The sequence below is a fragment of the Falco punctatus genome (assembly GCF_963210335.1).
Source record: "Falco punctatus genome assembly, chromosome: 3".
NCBI lineage: Eukaryota > Metazoa > Chordata > Aves > Falconiformes > Falconidae > Falco > Falco punctatus.
In genome coordinates, this window is record NC_137582.1 from 82,906,463 (window position 1) to 82,923,507 (window position 17,045).

A 17,045-nucleotide genomic window follows, 5' to 3' on the forward strand; every position below is an offset into this window, starting at 1 on the left:
GAAAGGAAAGTAGGTAGCAGAACAACACACCTTAAAGAATAAGTTACTGGTAAGCAGTCTTTCTGCCTTCTTCATTTGTTTGTGAATAGATATATATTCACATGAGTAACTACAGGCATTAGTTTTTTCTCTATATGGGAAGAGAAGGTCAAAACATGACATCATGAGAGGGAGAGGTGGGTTCTCTGTTTCACATTTTCAGGTTTACTATCCTGCAGCCAGCTGGGCTGTCGGATGGGGAGAGAACTGGTTTGCAGCTGTGAACTCATCTGGGTGATCATGTTCCTCTTGACTGGGAATAGTGACAGTTACAGAGTACTGACAGGGCTAGCTAGCAAGAAAGGAGAGGATAACACTGTCAGCTGATAATTTCCTTGTGAGCAACTCAACCTGTAGAACTGCTGAACTATAGTGAATGCTCAGGTCATAGCACCAAGGCAGCCTGGCTCTTCAATGGCATCTCCTCATGGAGATGACCATATGACTGTGGTCAAAACCCTGCTCACTGCATTTGGGTCAGCTGCATTTAATGTTGTCTATAGGAGTACCAGGAAGACAGAAATAGGCTCCATAAGCAAAGCATTGATTTCTTTTTGTAGGAGAGCTCTGAGGTGAAAAAAATTATAACTGGTGATCATATTCTGAATCAAAAGCTGAATATATTACTACTCTTAAAGTTAAAAAGGAATAAGTTCAATAACTACCTCCATATGCTTCTTTCCTTCATGCCTGCTTACACTCTAAAATTGTCCAAAATAGGAAAAACTTTTAGGAAGTGGGCGCATATCTGTAATATTTGGCTAACTGTTCTTTCTGCCATTAAAAATTGTCAAAATTCAGGTGAGTCAAATTTCTAATACTGTCAGCAGGTTGTCTAGTGGATGAACAAACAGCATATTCAGAGACCCTGTAAGATGGCTCCACAATAACTAGCTCCAGCCAACAAGAGGATTTCTGCACTGACAGTGTTGCTGCATTGTCGATCTACCTTTTTGGATCAGTGCTTGCTCAAGATCTTTTTGTTTCACATACCATGGGGTCATTGAACTTTCCTTTTTCCTTTCAGTTATACTCTCACAGTGTATTCTTGTAGCTTACTCTTATACATATCCTGAGTAATTCATAGTTTTAACCAAGCTATCCCAACTCTTCATCACCCCAGATAACTGTTGAGTGCATCAAGAAAAATGATAACACAGAACTGAACATTCACTGACTTCTCCATACTTTACTAAGGTTAAGCACCTAATCAGAATGATGCTTAGTAACATATGCTGAAAATAACAGCTCACTTATTCAGCTGATGTGGATTCCTTCCAGGCCTATCAAACCCACAGCAGAAGGCAGAACCTGACAATAAATACATGAATCGTTGAATCAGAAGGAATGGGGAACTCAGGCCATCAACTTAAATATGCTTTATTTGAGATATCTGTGATGTCAGAAGCTGAAATCACAGCATGATAATATGGGATCTCACCCCAGCCACATGACACATCAGCTGTACTCCCCTCTCATGCTGTGTGTCACAGCTCCAGTGATTAAAGACCTCCTGATGATTTAGATCAGGAAGAAAGTTTCTTCTGTGATGAAGATTCAGAGCTTCCCATGCCAAGATCCTTCACTGCAGGTTACAGTGAACACTGACAGCAGACTGCCTAAGCATACAGGCATGCCCCTTTGGACTGACCAATGGCACTGAAAAACACTGAATTCACTGAGAAGTGTGCTAGCCACTGATATCAACAATGTATTGCGTAGCAATAACACATGGAGCAAGATATCAGCTGTTTTAGAGTACTGACATTGCCCCCAGAGATCATTTGAATTGGTCCAATGTGATTTGCAGAGCAGAAAAATGTAAGTTAGAAAAAACACTGCACCTTTGAGGGAAACATGGATGTAAAAGAAAAACTTACTTTAAATTGGAAACATTCACAGGCACATATGTATGCACATGCACACCTAAACCAAGGTTGAATTACAGTAACTGCCAGCTACTGCTGCTGAACAGGTATTGACTAGGAAGCTTTCAGTCTAGTTGATGCCTTACTTTTCTTGCAGAATTATCTATGTTACTTTCTCATGGAAAGCAGAAAAATCTTCACTTCCACCTAAGCACTGAAAAACTAATGCAGTTACTTGGGGCCGAGTCACATATGAGCAGGCAAAATGACATAAAAGCAGATGAAACCCCAGCTCAAGCAGATGAACCTGCAACTCTTAGCTACCCCAGAAGACACTCTCCCTCCCTTTCACAGAGGTAGCTGGGCTGCTTCCAGCCTTTTATTGGATTTGCTTGAACTGGTTCCAATTACAAAACTCATCTTGTTCTTTCTCCCCAAAGATAAAGGCCACACTTTTCCTGGTAACTTAATTCTAAGCAGTTTTGAGGCAGAAGAATGAGCTCTACCAGAGGATGCATAGGTGCAGATGAAGCTTTAAATGAAGCTTTAAATAGACAAAATGTAAATACAGTGAATCTGATTAATTAGAGCAGTCCTGGGGGGGTGGGGGTGAGATTTTAGCCCTTTGGCATAAAATATATCCATCTAAACTGAAAATTCAGCGTGAAGAATTTTTTTCACTTTGACAGAAGCACCCAGGTGTGGCACAGCAATTAGTTTTGATACCACGGTTGTGTAGACAAAAGGTGCCTGAACAGGGATTTTTATACAATCTTCCTCTAATATTTCTTTTGCATTGCTGTAATTCTGTTAACTTCCATACAGTTTGGTTTTGCTCTGTTAATTAATATTCTAAAATCAGCTCACCTTCAGAGAAGGTCACAAATTTCTCCAAGCTACCTCTGATGGCTTCTTTGTACAAGGAAAATACACCAATCAAATACACACAATTCAGCATTCAGATTATATGAGAATTAAAACATTAAAAATAAAATCTGTCACTTGCAGCTGTCCTAATGTTCTGAAGCTGGAAGGATTTATATTTGTAATTAATTTCAAACATGAGAATCATTCCATCATAACATGAAACGCTCTGTGAGAATAGTGACTGTTGTGTCATGTAGCACACATTATGAAAATATGTTTTCTTTTCTAATGGGAAAAGCATGGGAAAATTATAATATATATAATTCACATTTTATGTTAAATAATAATTTTCATTTTAGAAGAATCTGCTTCTGTTCTGTAATACATAAAATGGTAACTGGCCTTATTACATCTCAGGAACACCTATCTGTTTACAGCTTCTTCCAGCTGGAAATCCTCATCAGGTGATGAACACCCATGACACAGGAGTGATTGCTGCAACATGATTTTATCATATGTTTTGCAGTCTAGTCCCTATCCTTTGGCCATAATAAGCATCAAAAACATCAGTCTGCCACCTAAGCAGCTTGAAAGCACAAATTTTTCTGCTTCTCAAGTCTGGGACCTGCAGGGAAAGCCAGGAGAATTCAGTCCATTCTGCACTGTTAATTTTCTACATTAGGTTTTTTGAAGCGCTCAACAAAAGAATGCTCAAGGCAAGCTACTGATCTCGGCTGACTCAGCTCTGACATGTAAGCACACTGAGAGAGAGTACAGCTCATCCCTATGCCTGCAAACATGATGTACATTTAAGTGCACATCCACAAACGGCAGCTATGTTAATTAAATGCCCTAATATTTATACTTGTATAATAATAAAAAAATTACTATGCAAAGTAAATTTAAGATGAGATAAACAATACTGTAAAAAAAATTCAAATTCTCAGAATGGAATTTCAAGATGGTGAATATGGAGAGCATGGGTTAAAAAGGAAGGAGTCTCACGGTCCATCAGCACTCACCATTCAGCCACTTGGAGTTGTACTGGGCAGTGCGGAGAGGAGGAAGTGCCCCCAGACTGCGATAAATAGCAGGATCTCTTCCTGGAAAATCCATGGCTGTAGCAGCATATAATTCCCCACTGGAAGTGAGAAGAGCAGTGGAGTTGTGCTGGGGACTGTAAGGACAACGAGCCATGCCACTGATTTGATCATGTATCTCTGTCAAGTTACTTAACTGTAAAAGAGTGAGAAAAAGGGATTAAAATGACCTGAAAATTATCATTTCAGCCAAGCTGCAACAACCTAAGCAAAATCCTATCATAAACACCAGTTATCTGCTTTGGTATTATCCAACAGTAATGAGCTGACCTTTATTTACATCGATCTGAAACTGTGTCATATAGGAAGTTTTACTGTAGTGTTGTCTGATCTCACTTTTGCCCCTTTGGTATGTAAAACATGCAAGTTAATCATTAGCCCCCATGACTAAAATGTTTTCTATTAGAAGCTACTCAAAAATTAATTATCTTTACACAGACTGTTATTATGAAAAAGAAAACCTGATCTGATTGCCAGAATCAGCTAAGGTATTCACCACTGCAAGTCGTCAGACAATAACAGAAATAATCTATTACTCATTTTGTTGGTGTGTTTTAGGGAAGAACCTTACATGAAAAATGAGCTTAAAAAAAGGAGCTTTCCTGTTCAGCAGAACTATCTCTCTGATTTAGTAGCCCTAATACTTTCAGCCATAAACCACAGGTTGATGTTAATATGTTATTTGAAAATAAAGGTACAATAGGTTTAAATAAAATAAATGTGCCAAGGAGGGGTTTTTTTGTGATATAGCTGTGCTTTGTATTTAAACATCTCTCCCTTCCTGAAATAAATAGCCAGATTAGTCCAAACAGTGACATTTTGATTTTTATTATGACTATTATTGATCCTTAATGGACTCTCTTTCTCTGATACACATAAATTACAGCTAGGTGGGTTGTTTTTTTTTTTTCAGAAAGAGAATGGCAAATCTTCTCAACCAACATTTCTCATTCTCACCAGTCAGCAGTCAGCAATACAGGTACTCTCATTTTCAGAACTACACATACACAGTAGGCAGCTAGCAAAACTATATTATTTTTTTTAACAAAACTGTATTTAGTTAAATTAATTTAAAAAAAAATTAACAAAACTATTAAAAGCATTTTATAACTATACAAGTTGATGCCAACCAAACTTGACAGAGTGGCAGAAGTCTTAGAAATAACTAAGTTCATGAAAATTGGCATATAGGAGGAACTGAGCTGATCATAGCTGAGCTCCCCCCAACAGCTGAAGAAAAGAATTCAAGACGACATCATCAGTTAACTCTCCCCTTTGGCCTGTCACTAGCTGAATCAGCCTTTTACACATCAGCTCAAATATCAATATGCAAATAACATGGACCCAACCACAGCATGCTCTGCCTTTTAATCTGCTGGATCAGAATGGGGACTTGAGTTGCTGGGATGAAACATCTGACTCATACCGTCCGATTGGTGCAGATCGGAGTGAATGCGTTGGTTCCACAGGTGAAGAGATGGTTGCCTCCAACAAGAAGCACTCGAATGTAGTTCTGGCATTCCTCCTGCCATGCAGAAAACAAAGACTATATTCAGTGATACTTCAAAGGATAGAGGAGAGTAGTTATGATTTTCTGTCCATGGTCATGTATTCACACATAAAAAATTAGGTGACCAAGGCTTAAGCATACCTGATGTGTTAGCAAACAAGATATACACAGATTTCCTAATTACAACACATGCATCCATCAATCTTTGTGAAATTTCTTAATAGGGTAACAATAAACCTCTTCAGTACTGAAGATTTCTTCTAAGTGTATCTTTCAAAGGTTTAGCTAAACTCTGAAGTGATAGATGCTGACTTAAATAATACACTGCTGCCTCGAGATCAGATGCTGTTTTCAAAGACAGATCAGGCCAAGGGAGGAAGTTGTAAGGAAAACAGGAGAAAGAACGGGCTGTCAGTAACATGAGCATGTTGAAACCAGTACAAATAAAAATATTAAAGTATTCAAATGCAGATTTGTCACTACCAGTTTCACAATTTGCACAATCTGAAGAATCTACATTGCTGCTATTTCATTATCTCAATACATAGATGCTCACCCCTGAGGAAGAGTTTTACATGTTTTTTACCCCACTAGGATGTGTGAAGGCTTTATGATATTAATTTCTCTCATTTCAGGAACTAGAAACCACAGCAATTTCTACTGTGTATTCAGACAGAAAGCTTTTTTCTGCAATAATAAAAATCTCCCAGAACTATATGTAGGAAAGTTTTAAACACTCCTCCTGCAAAAATCAATGTCCTTATCTGATAAAATGAACAAAATCGATTATATACTTGGAAAAAAGAAAGTTTCCTGGAACTTTCCATTTGAATGCTCTGTAACATTCATTCACAAGATAGTCTCATGTAAAACATGAGATACATGAAAATACATCTAGGCAATTCTAAACAGATATTAAGTGGAATCATGTAAGTAAATCCATGCAATAGTAATAGTGCAGAAGTCCCATTATCTGGCCTACAGTTATATTAAATGTATTGTTTGTTTATCTTTAAAATAGACTCTTATCCTGAAAGACAAGAAATATAATCCTGAATAAATTGAACAGGCACAAAATAGACTGCAAAGGAAGATGGGCAAAATATTTTAAAGATTTCTGAGAAAACTCTCAGAATTTATTGTCTATACCTTTCCTCATAAAAAATAAAGTCAAAATAAACCTTGGAGAAATTTCCCTGTAAAACCTCAGAAAAAAAACTACCTCTGTGAAAACACCACTCAAAACCACATTTGCATTAGTTTCTCCTGAAAATGTAGCTTTTAAATGCTTCTGTTTGGGCCTTTAAAGGCAAGTGTCAAACACCTTAGAATTAAGATTCGATTCCCACTGAGTAAAAACACATCTTTATCTTGAACTTAACAAACTTACCAGAACTTAATATTCTTTAAACCAAACAGAAACTAACATGCAGCCATATAACAGAGCTGGGTAGTGCAAGCCTTTTAAAAAGTAATTATTTCACTTCTGGACAGTTCCCCTGTTGCGAGTTGTTTTAAGTACACAAAAAAAAAAAAAAAATAGAAAAAAAAAAAAGACCGGAATTCCTTCTTTTTCTTGCTGGAAGAGTGCTCGGGGAGGTTCATAGACTGTAACAGTAATTTATTCTTCTATCCTGCCCTTTGCAGCAAGCCATGGAATGTAAGTGTAGGAAAAATAAGTGGGTTCTGACATTACAACCCATACAACCTCTCCTCTTCATATTCCAGAGCTCCCTGAAATACTGCCATTGCCAAATTACTTGCATGCTGATCACCCACTCTTTCTGTTCAGAAATAATGTTTATTTTTTTAAACTCTGAAATTCCTGTGATTCACAAGATTCTTCTCTTTAATGTGTCCAAATCCTCTGCCAACTTGATAACAATCCGTATGGCAACAGGGCAAATAAGATATATCAAATTTTTGTTGGGTATATATTACAACAAAATCAAAACTGAAATAATAGCTTTTATAATTGGCTATTTTATTAATATGATGAATCCACAATAATACAAAACACATTTTAAAGAACTAGTCATGAATAAAACAATCACCACCCAAAAACACATAGAAAAAGGACTCCGTTATTTAGTCTTTTGGTCAGAGTAACTTCTCACTCTGAAAAGTTCAATTTTCAGGTGCCCAAAAAAGATATGTGTTGTAGAAGTGGCAACAGCGAAGCCAAAGGACTTCAAAGAACTTTTTTGAGGTTTGGTGTCCATCTTTTATGTAGTCTTATTCTCCAGTTTATCTTGACCTCTATGCCGTATACCTTCCTAGACTCTTATAAAAATACCTCTGAAAGAAAGAAATTAATTTACCCAGTACTTTCCACTTCTACACCAGTATACCTGAAACAAAATTCAACTATTAGAAAGAATTCAACACCCAAGCAGGCTAGGTCGCTACTTAAGTTTAAGACCAACTTGACAGTTCAAGAACAATCTGGCTGCATATGGTTATCCATTTGCAGCAATGTTTCTTGTACAGGCTAACATTTTAAACACATCTGTGTTTAATTTTTTAATACTTTTATTGAAGGTTCAGATGCTAACACACACAGCCATTAGAATCTTAAATAAGCAAGGGATAAGAAACTTTTCTTCAATTGTATTATTTTTTTAATCTCTCTTTAGTTTATTGCATTTTTGCTGTGTGCACTTATATTTTTCCTTCCTAACAGTCCCTACCACAAGTGGCAGTATGAGTGGCCAAATTTATTCTCTTAACCCTGTGTGGGGTTTTAGACTTCTAAATACGCATGCTGGCCACAAGGACATAATTTTGTCTGGCTCACTCTTGGAGCCACTAGGTTTTTTAAGCAACAGATTACATTGGTGGATAAATGCCTGAAGTCTCAGTAACAAACATCAGCATTCAAAAGTCAAGCACACATTACACTGTCAAATGTGACAGATGTCCCTATCTATTTTCCCCTTCAGCTCTTTTCCCTCATTGGCTCCTAAAGCATAAACCTCAGAACAACTACTACTGTTTACAGCTAGGGCAAAAATTCTGTGCAGCTTCTTTCTCAAGAACAAAACAAAACCAAAAAAAAGTTGTGTTTAACTGACCATTATCTCAAAACTACTAGAGTTGCTTCAGGGTTCAAAGCTAGTTTCTGGTTTCAGGGCACTCCATCAGCAAACTGACTTTCAGTTTTGCTGCCTGAGGTCCTTGCCCCCATGCTGCTCTGTGGTTAGCAGAGCTTCAAGTGAAACCAGGATGTGAATGAATAACTTATCCACAGCCATCCTTGTAATCCTCATCTCTCCTTCGCCACAGCCTGGGCTGGCCTTGTCTCCAGTCTTTCCTGTCCCTTCCCTACAGTCACATATGTCAGCCCTGAAATCTGAAATCACCCTGAGAAACGTCACAGAAATGCAGCCTCCAGCAACTCTCCAATTTGGGCTGGATCTATTTATACAGGAAAAACGAAGCAAGCAGTTTTTCTGGTGACAGTAACTGGAATTGTGTCTCCCAGGAGACTTCCTGTGTAGAGGGATAATTCACCGTAGCGCTGGAGTGAGTTCCTCCTGGTCTGATAATTCTCAGTTTTTCCAAAGGAAGGCTTTCATGGTTTGACTAGGAAAAGGAGCATGCCACCTATCAGGTGCTTTCCTCATCTGCAAGTCTTCCTTATGCACAGAGCATGGTGACCTTGTTTTAGACTTGGACATAAGGCAATAAATGACAAACATCATTAGGCTGTCCTTTCTCTGGCCATAAATCTACCCTTTGATTTTAACCTCGATCAATTAATGAAAGCAAAAGAGGCACGAAAAGTTCAAAAAGACAGTTGTCATTCAATCTGTGTAGGTTGCCTCAGTCAATCACTCTGCGTTCTGCAGCAACTCCCACGTGAAACTTTCAGGCCACAAAGTCTGCACGCACAAAAAAAAAAAAAAAAACACCAAACAAAAACAACCAAAAAAACCACCCACACCTCTGTGGTAACAATAAGAAAAGAACTATTTCCTCCCAGGATTACCTTCCGATGTAATGAAATATAAGGATTGGACTTCTCTTCTAGATTGTGAATGAGGAATAAGGCTATGGATACATATGAAACACTAAATCTTTACCTAACTAGTAACACTAATAAGTAACAATCTCAGAGGCCATTATTAGTTTTACAGTCACAGCACAACTTCCAATCACCAGATGCTTCAAAAGTGTGTGATGAGCATGAATAAAAATCTGCACATACATACTACACTAAGGTCCATTCTTAAATGCATTTCATCAGTGTCGAGTATTTCTACTAGCAAAATTATTTAATAGCAACATATGCTTCTGCGCTGTTGAATTGGATGTGGATTTTACACCATGAACAGTACTGTCAATGTAATATTCAAAAGTACTATAGTCTCAAATTCACCATTACTTTCATCCATCATGTTACACCACAATCACTGCACTGTGACTTTCAGACAAGCTGAATGTTATTCTCACAGTTCTAAACTTGGAAAATCACTGCAAAACAAAGGCATAAACGCTTAGTTACACATTGCATTCCTATCAGTATAGTTTCTACTGTATGTGCACCTTGATCAATGAAATCTGTCATATTCTGTTGTCACTTGAGCATACCCTATTACTTCAGAGTAGTGACATCTGAAAGCTAAGGATGAAGGCTTGAGAGATATATTACCTGAAGAAGCATAAAACTTCTAGGGATAAATAACAACTTAAAAAATTAAACATTTGCTTAAAATATGAGGTCCCAAAAGTTAGTTCTTTTCTCTCCACAAACTGACAAGATTCTAGTAAGCGTTCTGATCTATAATCTATTTCTGCCATTAAAGTCTTCACACATAACTTGAGTCACCAGAGTTTGTCTACTCAAATCAGAAATCTTTAAGTAAAATCTTACCCATTTCTTTTATCTAGCTATTAATAATATATATATATATATATATATATATATATATATATATAAAAATTCTATATACCAAGCAAATCCTGCACTTCAATGGCTAGTGATCAGTAACTCCTAAATACTCGTTTTCACACACTGGGATGGAAAGAAAGGGAAAGGAGGACAAAGAAGACCATTCTTAATGCCTTTTCCCAGTACAGTGAACACATTTCTACAGTGGAAGATGTTCCTCCATAAAGACAATCATCATCTATGTACAAAGCTTTATATTTACTACACTTGCTTCCCCCCCACCCCCAAGTAATTCTGTCTTTTTCTCTCCTTGTGGTTTAACGTGGGCCTGCTTCTGAGGTAAGGATATTCTTCCTCTTTAATTTCAAACAGAAATGGATAAGCCAATGGTACATTGCAAATTTATTTTCCAAAACAGTAAAAATGCTGGAAATGAACTGTTCAGTGGGAGAATTTTAAAAGTCAGTGATTAGACAACTATGCAGAAGAGACTCCTCCTCTACCAGATGTATAAGCTTTTGGAATATATTTTTGAAGCTTGGAGATTTTTTATTTATATTTGTAAATCAGTAATGTATGCTGACACATCTGACATGTTCTACTGAATGTGGGTCCTGAAAGCAAGTGTGCTTTTATGGAGTTGTTGCTGTTGATGGGTTTTCCCTTTATGTTTTAACTCTATTAACTTTAATCATTAAACATTATAATATTTACAAACATAAGTTGCATGCATTTCTAACTGCTTTAATAATTAATTTGATAACTAGCTTCAGCTTAGGACAACCACAAAAGAACACTGCATCGATAGAAGTTCCATCTCAGCATGACACTTGCCTGTGCTGAATAAAAGAAAGTGTAGTTGACCAGATAAGAAATTAGTTCTGAATACTAAAAATATATCAAGTCCCATGTCTAAAAAGTTAGTAAATTTAATAGTATTTTCTGTATAGTACTGTAGATATGAAAAATAAAAGTTCCTAAAATCACATCTAATACACAGGGAAATAAATTGAGGATTTTACAAAGTAATTACACAGTTTTTTAGGACTTACAGAACTGAAAATGAAATGAGAATACAGTCCATTACATATGACATGTTGTAGAGTCAAAACAGCAAATTGTTGGAAACTAAAGTTCTTGACCATTTCAGGAAAGAATGACTTGACTGGAAGTCTCACCCCGCACTCTCTATATTATTTTTTTATTCCTTTGCTTACACATCAGTGTCAGACTCCTTTCCTATAACCCTCTTCAGAAAGGGAGACAGTAAAAATGCAAAAGGTAGAGATTTATACACTGAATTATACCTGCTATTAACATATACATTTTCTTTAAGCAGAACACTTGTCTTGTGCTTACCTTTGATTTACCTTTACTGTAACAGGCTCTTTTAGTAGCTTCATCACATTGCCATTCCACTGCCTGCAACCAACAGGAGTTAGTTAGAAATGCAGGGAACACAGAAATACAAACCTCAGAGCTATCTAAGGCCATGCTTGAGATATGTGCTTCAGGCATACTGATGATTAGCTGTGGGTGATTCTATCCATAACTGCCTTATATGCTTTATCTCTTTAGGAATGTAGTTTTGCTCTTGATGGTTTTTCAATGTCTTAATCCAAAATCAAGCTGACAGTCCTCGTGATTAACTGTATCTACCACTACAGCAAAAAAAACCACAGTCAGATTTGATGCTGCTTAGCCACTATTTTATGAGTCTTATTAAAGTAAGTGGTCAGGAACACAAAGAAAGCCTGAACTTTTCTCCCCAGCAGATCTGGGCTGCATCACAACAGTATCTGAGGTCAGCTCTGCTGAGAGACCTTGAACCATGGGAACGTGTGCCCTGTTGTGTTTTTTGCAATATTTATCTCAAGCATCAAATGGAGATTTTAGTTTCTCGAGGTATGACTGCATCACTAAACATCCGTTCAGAGAAAGAAACAGGCAGACACAAGACAACAGTGAAATGGAGCACTGCAAAGCAGAAACAATTTATCCCCATTTTTGAGCTGTCTCTCTGCTTCAACTGATTTATGCCAGGACTGTAATGCCTAGTCTGCATTACTACAGTTTCACTGCATGATTTAATTCCAATTATTTCCATATTTAACATTCAACAGCTATGACTTACGAACTTTATTGTTCAGTGGAGCAGGTCGTGTGCTCGGTGTTTATGTGCCAGCACATGTACATATTAGAATGCCTGTATATGCTGTGTAGTCAAAGTGCATTTTAAATCGTTCTGCATTCTTTCACCTCGACAGTGCACATCCACATATTATTTAGGTAAAAATGCCACAAAGCACTTCACGTTTTATCCAGATGAATTGAGATTTCGAAACTAACTACTATTGCTTAACTATTGAAACCACAGTTTTTCATTTTTATTTACCAGGAAATAAAGAAAGACAGTTCATTCAGATTTAATATAGGTAATCTTTTGTACCTGTCTTTAATGGAGACTATATTAATAGCAAGCAGACTCTATAATTAATAAAAATAATAGGGTGAAAGCCTATTTAAACTAAGGGGGAAAATGTCTTCAGAGTATACTATGTAGTACTCTTTGATTTGTGTTTCAAGTCCAAGTATAAGCTTTTTCATTTCAGGAAAAAAAGACTTAGGAAAACTAACGTCATTACTTCTCTTCCTCCACCCCAAACCTTCCTATTTATAGCATTTACTTTTGAAGATGAATGATTACAGCATTATTAGGGAATATATGGAAAACTTCTGGAAGAACCCACTTGTGAATGACCCTAGCGTTTATAGCAAACTGTATCTAGCAGCAGGAAAGTTATCTCATACCGAGTTAGATAAAAAAGCAACTGTGTATCAGACAAAAAAGCAGCAATTACTTAACTCTATTGATTCTGTAATGCAAAAAGCAATTTATGTCCATAGTGAAGATCACAGTACAAAAGACTGCTTTTGGATGACCAACATAAGTTCCTAAGCAACCATTAGGACACACTGAATCTATATGTTGTATGGCACTACATAAAAGTATCTAATAGTGAATATATCACCTATAAACAATACAAAAAATTTCAAATGCCTGGAGAAATGCAAGAGTTACCAGTAGGAGGTCAGAGCAAAAAGACAGTGGAGTACAGGTGACTAAAGGGAAGGTTTGAAGGGAAGTTTTTGCCAAAACTGAACTGAGAAGAACATTCAACCATGAACAGCAGGAAGAAAGAAGACAGAAAGATGTCATTAAAGGTCAATGTTTATTAGTGAATCAATTTTGAGTAACAAAATACCAAACTTTGAATTGGCTCTAAGTCCATAGTAAAAGAGTAATTTGAAGGAGAAGGATATGAAATGCAAAAATTACAAAATGTCGCAATTCAAGCAAATTAAGTACATTTCTTAGGTGCTGAAAGTTTTGGAAAAGAAAATCAACAGACTTTGGAGATGGGAAATTTAGAAGCCAAAAGTGGGTGTTCTTCAAGATTTCCATAAAATCTGAGAAAAGCATACATAAGATCTCGCCAGCAGATCATGCTTGAAGAATCTGGGGACTCCAAGTACATAATAATGCAACTAAAATTTAGGACAAGCCAGGCAAGAGCTTCATTAATCTTGATGATCGTGACAGACCACTGGGACTGCCTCTCCCCCTCTGCTCCCCTGTTCTCTGCCAAGTGATTGCAGAGACCCAGCCTATACACTGTTTCAGAAAAAAGGTAAGAGGTGAAGAAAAACAGTCATCACTACATTAGCAAAGCCAGGTATCATCCCTGGAGGGATGGACTCCTTAAGGAGCTTGCTAACTGCCACACTTCTTAGAAGGAATCAAACAGTAAAAACCATGGCAATATAGAGATATAGCTCTTGATGGACCCTGTACCAGTGGCACACCCAGTATTAATTTAGCTCAGAAGTGGTGTGTTGGAAACAATCACAGACTGTCAGCTTTTAGTCAAACGTTCTTTTAGATGGGATGAATGTCTTAGCTGAAGATCTCTCACATCTTAAATATTAATAATTTTGCCACACATCATAAAACCACTAATACCATTATTAGCGTAACTGAAAATAAACTTTCTTTTCTCTCTTTGAGAATGCATAGGTTTAAATAAAGATATTAAATATTAATACATTATGTAATATCTCTGGACACCATAGTTAACAGTACGTACAAGAATCCAAATGAACTACTGTAACTATATATTAATAAATTAGTTTGCAAGCTAACCAAATAGCAAACTCCCTGGGAAAACCGTGTCCACAACAACATATGCCAAAGGAGTAATATTGTCTGGACAAGAAATAAATGCAGACACACTGGTGACAAAGCTAAGTGACATCTTTGAAATCAAGTGTATTTATAGTCCTATAACCCTGGGGTCCACTGCTGGAGGAGGTGATAACAGAGCACCCTGCAAATGAAATACATTACAAACACATCTGAAGAGAGCTGAGTAGTTCAAACTGTTGTACCCTGGTCCCTAAGGTTCCTGCAGAGTTCAGTAACACATACACATGTCCTGTTGCTGACTAAATAAATGAAAACAGCAGGTATGGACAAACATTTCTATATATAGCTATTTTTTTTCTTCTAATCTTGAAGAAATTTGGGGGAGTTTCCCACAAAGTGAAAATGCGGACATTCAACACAGCCTACTTATACAGGGGGAGATAGGAGGAAAATTCCTCAAGTTAAATGTCATTTCAGTGTGGAAAAAAGAGAAGAAAAATGTATCCTGAATCTTCAGCACACAAAGACAAAACAAAATTTCCCAACAGAATAATAACAATGTGGGTTTTGTCAGTAGAATATTAAGATTGTAAAGTTTTAATTCTGAAAGACCAGATGGACACATACAGATTGCGTTATTTTAGAAGGCAAGCACAAACCCATGTTTACTTAAAGATGTTACTGTTATCTACTGCTTCTGTTAACTTGTCATATTCTCCTGCTTGATACCGTTTGCTAATACTTCCATGAAGTTCAGATAAGCAGTGAAAATATGACATGCATACCATGATGGATATTTGATCCACTACGAAGGCCTACACAGCTAGATTTTATGCTGTTAGGATCTTTTCTTTCCTACATCTCTGAATAAGAAGTTCCAATTTTCACATGGCACAATACAACCCTCAGCAGTCTGTGCATTGGTTTTAATTAATATTATAATTCTGCTTAAGCTGGGAACAAAATTCATTGAACCAAATTATAGACATTCATGTTTCTTTGCTCTGGGGAAAGAGGAAACAGGGATTTGAATATTAGTGCTAGAGAAAATAAGGACAGGTAGTACATCAGCTACTGCTATGCATCTCCACAAAGAATGTAGCTGCATAGGTTAAGAAGGAGGGTTTAAGGTAGCACATCAGTCTGCTTCTGAGCAAGCTGACATTGTTTACAGCAGCATGGCTTTTACAATTCCTGCTATCAATATGGTCTTTCAAGGACCTCTATAAATTTAAAGCCTTGTCTTAGTTGTTTCTAATTTCCCAATCTTCAGCATAACTACATTCTAGTAGACATAAATAAATCTTAATTACATAAGTCACCAGTAAAGCACTGCAAAATATATGCAGTGAGATTTTTAGTCCTGTGAAAGTCAGTGTGGCCAACTCTAAAGACTGAACTTGACAGGTACAAATTGAACTTGACCCAGTGTACTCTGATGAGGAAGTCACTGTTCGCTTTTGAATACATACCATTTTCTTCAATATAAAAAAAAACTCACAATCCACCAAGCTCCACACAGGTTTGACATAAAATCAGACTGAACAGAAACATCACTTCAGTGCACACAACTCTAAGTTTGAACTCACATTTCAAACTGATGGCAGGCATCTTTTTGTAAAAGCTGAATTGTAAATAATTATAACAATGTTGTAAACATTACATTGTTGATATTTGTACAGTGTTTCAAAGACTTCAGATGAAATCTCTCCTGGCATTTTCAAGGGGTAGTGGGAGGAGAGAAATTCCAGCCACAGAAGAAACAAATTCCAACTCAAGTTATAGAATGAAACTTATTATCTTCCAAATGAAGAAAAATATACATAGAGCACCCACCTATTTTAAGTTAAAATTTACAGTATTAAAATTAATCATATTCTTTTGAACAACAAATGTATTTCAGTACCTTCTCTGTTTGGATGGATGAATTATAAGAGTCTTGCTTAAAAGTTAAACTATTGTACCTTCAGCAAACCAATTAAATAAATGCAGAGAAATTAGCTCCAATGGAAACCAAAAGAAAACCCACAATCTAAACTGATTTATCCAAATACCTTAGAAAAACACTAAAAGAAAATCATGAAAGGTGTAGAAGCAGTTAATAATGTTCACATGTCACTCCCATTTAAGAAGTAACTGTCAAGGGGTTCTCTTCATGCCCAACATGCAGTGGCAAATTAAGTCCCCAGGCAAGACATCTGGAGGTCACTTCCAATCTAAATTATTCTATGATTTTTTAAAAAAATTACAAAATACAGAAGGAAAAATAATAACCAAAACACTAAGTAATTTACTTTAATATACCTCCTTTCTACAATTATAACTTCAATTAGTAAATGCAGACAGGAAATTTGAAATTTGAACACAGTCAAGAAAGGGCTGGTCTATTAGAATGTGTTAAGTGAGGTATGTATTAGTTGTACTTACAGGTCAACAAAAACCACTTGGCTTTTACGTGCAGTGGAAGCTGCACACGTAACCAAGTACAACCAGATCTCCTGGAAGAACTATGCTGCTATAGCATAACATATATATGATATACTCATAACATATGCATGTA

The 17,045-nt window shown here is 36.7% G+C and overlaps 1 protein-coding gene across 6 annotated transcripts in view; it reads right to left on the reverse strand.

Annotated features, from left to right (window-relative positions):
• The window catches only part of SEMA5A (semaphorin 5A), a 353,942-nt gene that overhangs the window by 151,120 nt on the left and 185,777 nt on the right, over positions 1–17,045 (reverse strand). For all 6 annotated transcript variants that reach the window (XM_080382048.1, XM_080382044.1, XM_080382047.1 and 3 more), the window contains exons 6-8: positions 11,638–11,700; positions 5,301–5,399; positions 3,797–4,010 (exon numbers count right to left, since the gene is read on the reverse strand). In XM_080382048.1, coding sequence (XP_080238174.1) covers positions 3,797–4,010; positions 5,301–5,399; positions 11,638–11,700 — 376 coding nt within the window. The remainder of the gene's footprint in view (positions 1–3,796; positions 4,011–5,300; positions 5,400–11,637; positions 11,701–17,045) is intronic.